The following is a 1,355-nucleotide window of genomic DNA, read 5'->3' as shown; positions in this document are numbered from 1 at the left end:
CCAATTGTTTTGAGTATAATCTTCTCTTATTAACACCCAAGTCTCCTGTGTTGAGAATTTCTCTCCAGCTAGACGATGAAAAGCCTCATCCCTCAGATTTTTCACTTGCATCAATATGATCTCCCCATGTGAAGAACCTCCAAAAATAAGAGAATATTTAACTGGCATTCTCTGACTCAACGGGGCGTAAGGTCTTTGATGTATGTGATTTCGACCAATGCCTAAAAGATTCAGATGAATAAGAAACCCCAAAAAAAAAAAAGGAGTTGACACAAATCATCCCAGCATAAGCTGAAAGAGCGTTCCAAAAGTTGGCCTTCTTGGAGAATCTAATGGAAGAATTTTTGAATAATATGTATTATATCCAGCTCTTACTCTTGAACAAAATGAAGTACGAGACTGCTACATGTTAATCCCCTCGACGTCCTAAGAACCAATGTTTCCACCACTGAAGTTTGAGCACAACAATGTAATGCACTCTTGGAAAATCAAGAATCCAAACACCGAAAATTCAAATGGTTCAATGCAACAAATTAGTGCAGCCGAGGAAACTCTAAACTGGCATACGGAGAACTCAGTGAATCTAAACCATCTTTTGAGTCGTATTGATTGAAAGGTAACTATTCTAGCCATTTCTATAAAAAAAATAAACAAATAATATCATCTCTCCACCAAGAACTCCTCCACCTGGCAACCACTGTTTCCAGACCCTCTTCACTCATATACAAAAAGAGCCAGAGTTAAAATCTCTTAAAGCTCAACTACAATCCCTACAAAACCAGGCCAAAACACAAACATAAATGCCATATGATTTCCATACCCCATGTCCAATGTATCATCCGCCATATATGGTCCAAACACAACCCATCTCTTTCTCACAAGACCCAAACCATTTTGGATCCTCTCCCTTTTTTACCAACTAGTGTTATTGAAAAACAATATATCACAAAAAAAGACAATCGTATGTTTCCCTAAAAAAGACACAGTCACATGTTCCTCCAAAACCTCCAAAAGACTCTGCACCAGAATCTCAAAGTTCCAAGAACTACCCGCGAGGAGTGAGCCCCAGTTCATGGTCGAACATGCCAGTAGTCCAATTATTACCTTTCTTGAAAAGGTTGCAAATCATGGATAATAACATGAGAAAAGTCCTTAAATCTGAAACTAAATACGAATAAGTCTTTATACCAAATTTCATGATGCATGAACCAACAGTGGTTGAAGAAGAAGATATGGAAAGTATTGGCAATATCTCTGAAAACAGACGAGAACATCAGAGATCAAACATTCAATGAGAATGGAATCCAAAAGGACAGAACTTGGGTTCACCCCCTAAGGTGAATCTTATAATTCAC

General features: G+C 37.9%; 1 protein-coding gene across 1 annotated transcript; it reads left to right on the top strand.

Annotated features, from left to right (window-relative positions):
* Nucleotides 1-161: 161 nt before the first annotated feature.
* Nucleotides 162-1,349, top strand: LOC106321786 (the record flags this gene model as incomplete). Its single annotated transcript, XM_013760023.1, is given in 4 exon segments — nucleotides 162-265; nucleotides 848-905; nucleotides 907-948; nucleotides 950-1,349. Coding segments are annotated over 4 exon segments (390 nt in total), but the record flags the coding sequence as incomplete, so codon positions are not given.
* Between the last annotated feature and the right edge of the window lie 6 nt (nucleotides 1,350-1,355).

The sequence above is a fragment of the Brassica oleracea genome, unplaced genomic scaffold (genome assembly GCF_000695525.1).
Source record: "Brassica oleracea var. oleracea cultivar TO1000 unplaced genomic scaffold, BOL UnpScaffold03012, whole genome shotgun sequence".
Taxonomy (NCBI): Eukaryota; Viridiplantae; Streptophyta; class Magnoliopsida; order Brassicales; family Brassicaceae; genus Brassica; species Brassica oleracea.
Note: the sequence above shows the minus strand (reverse complement) of the source record. Positions and strands in the feature narration are given on the sequence as shown.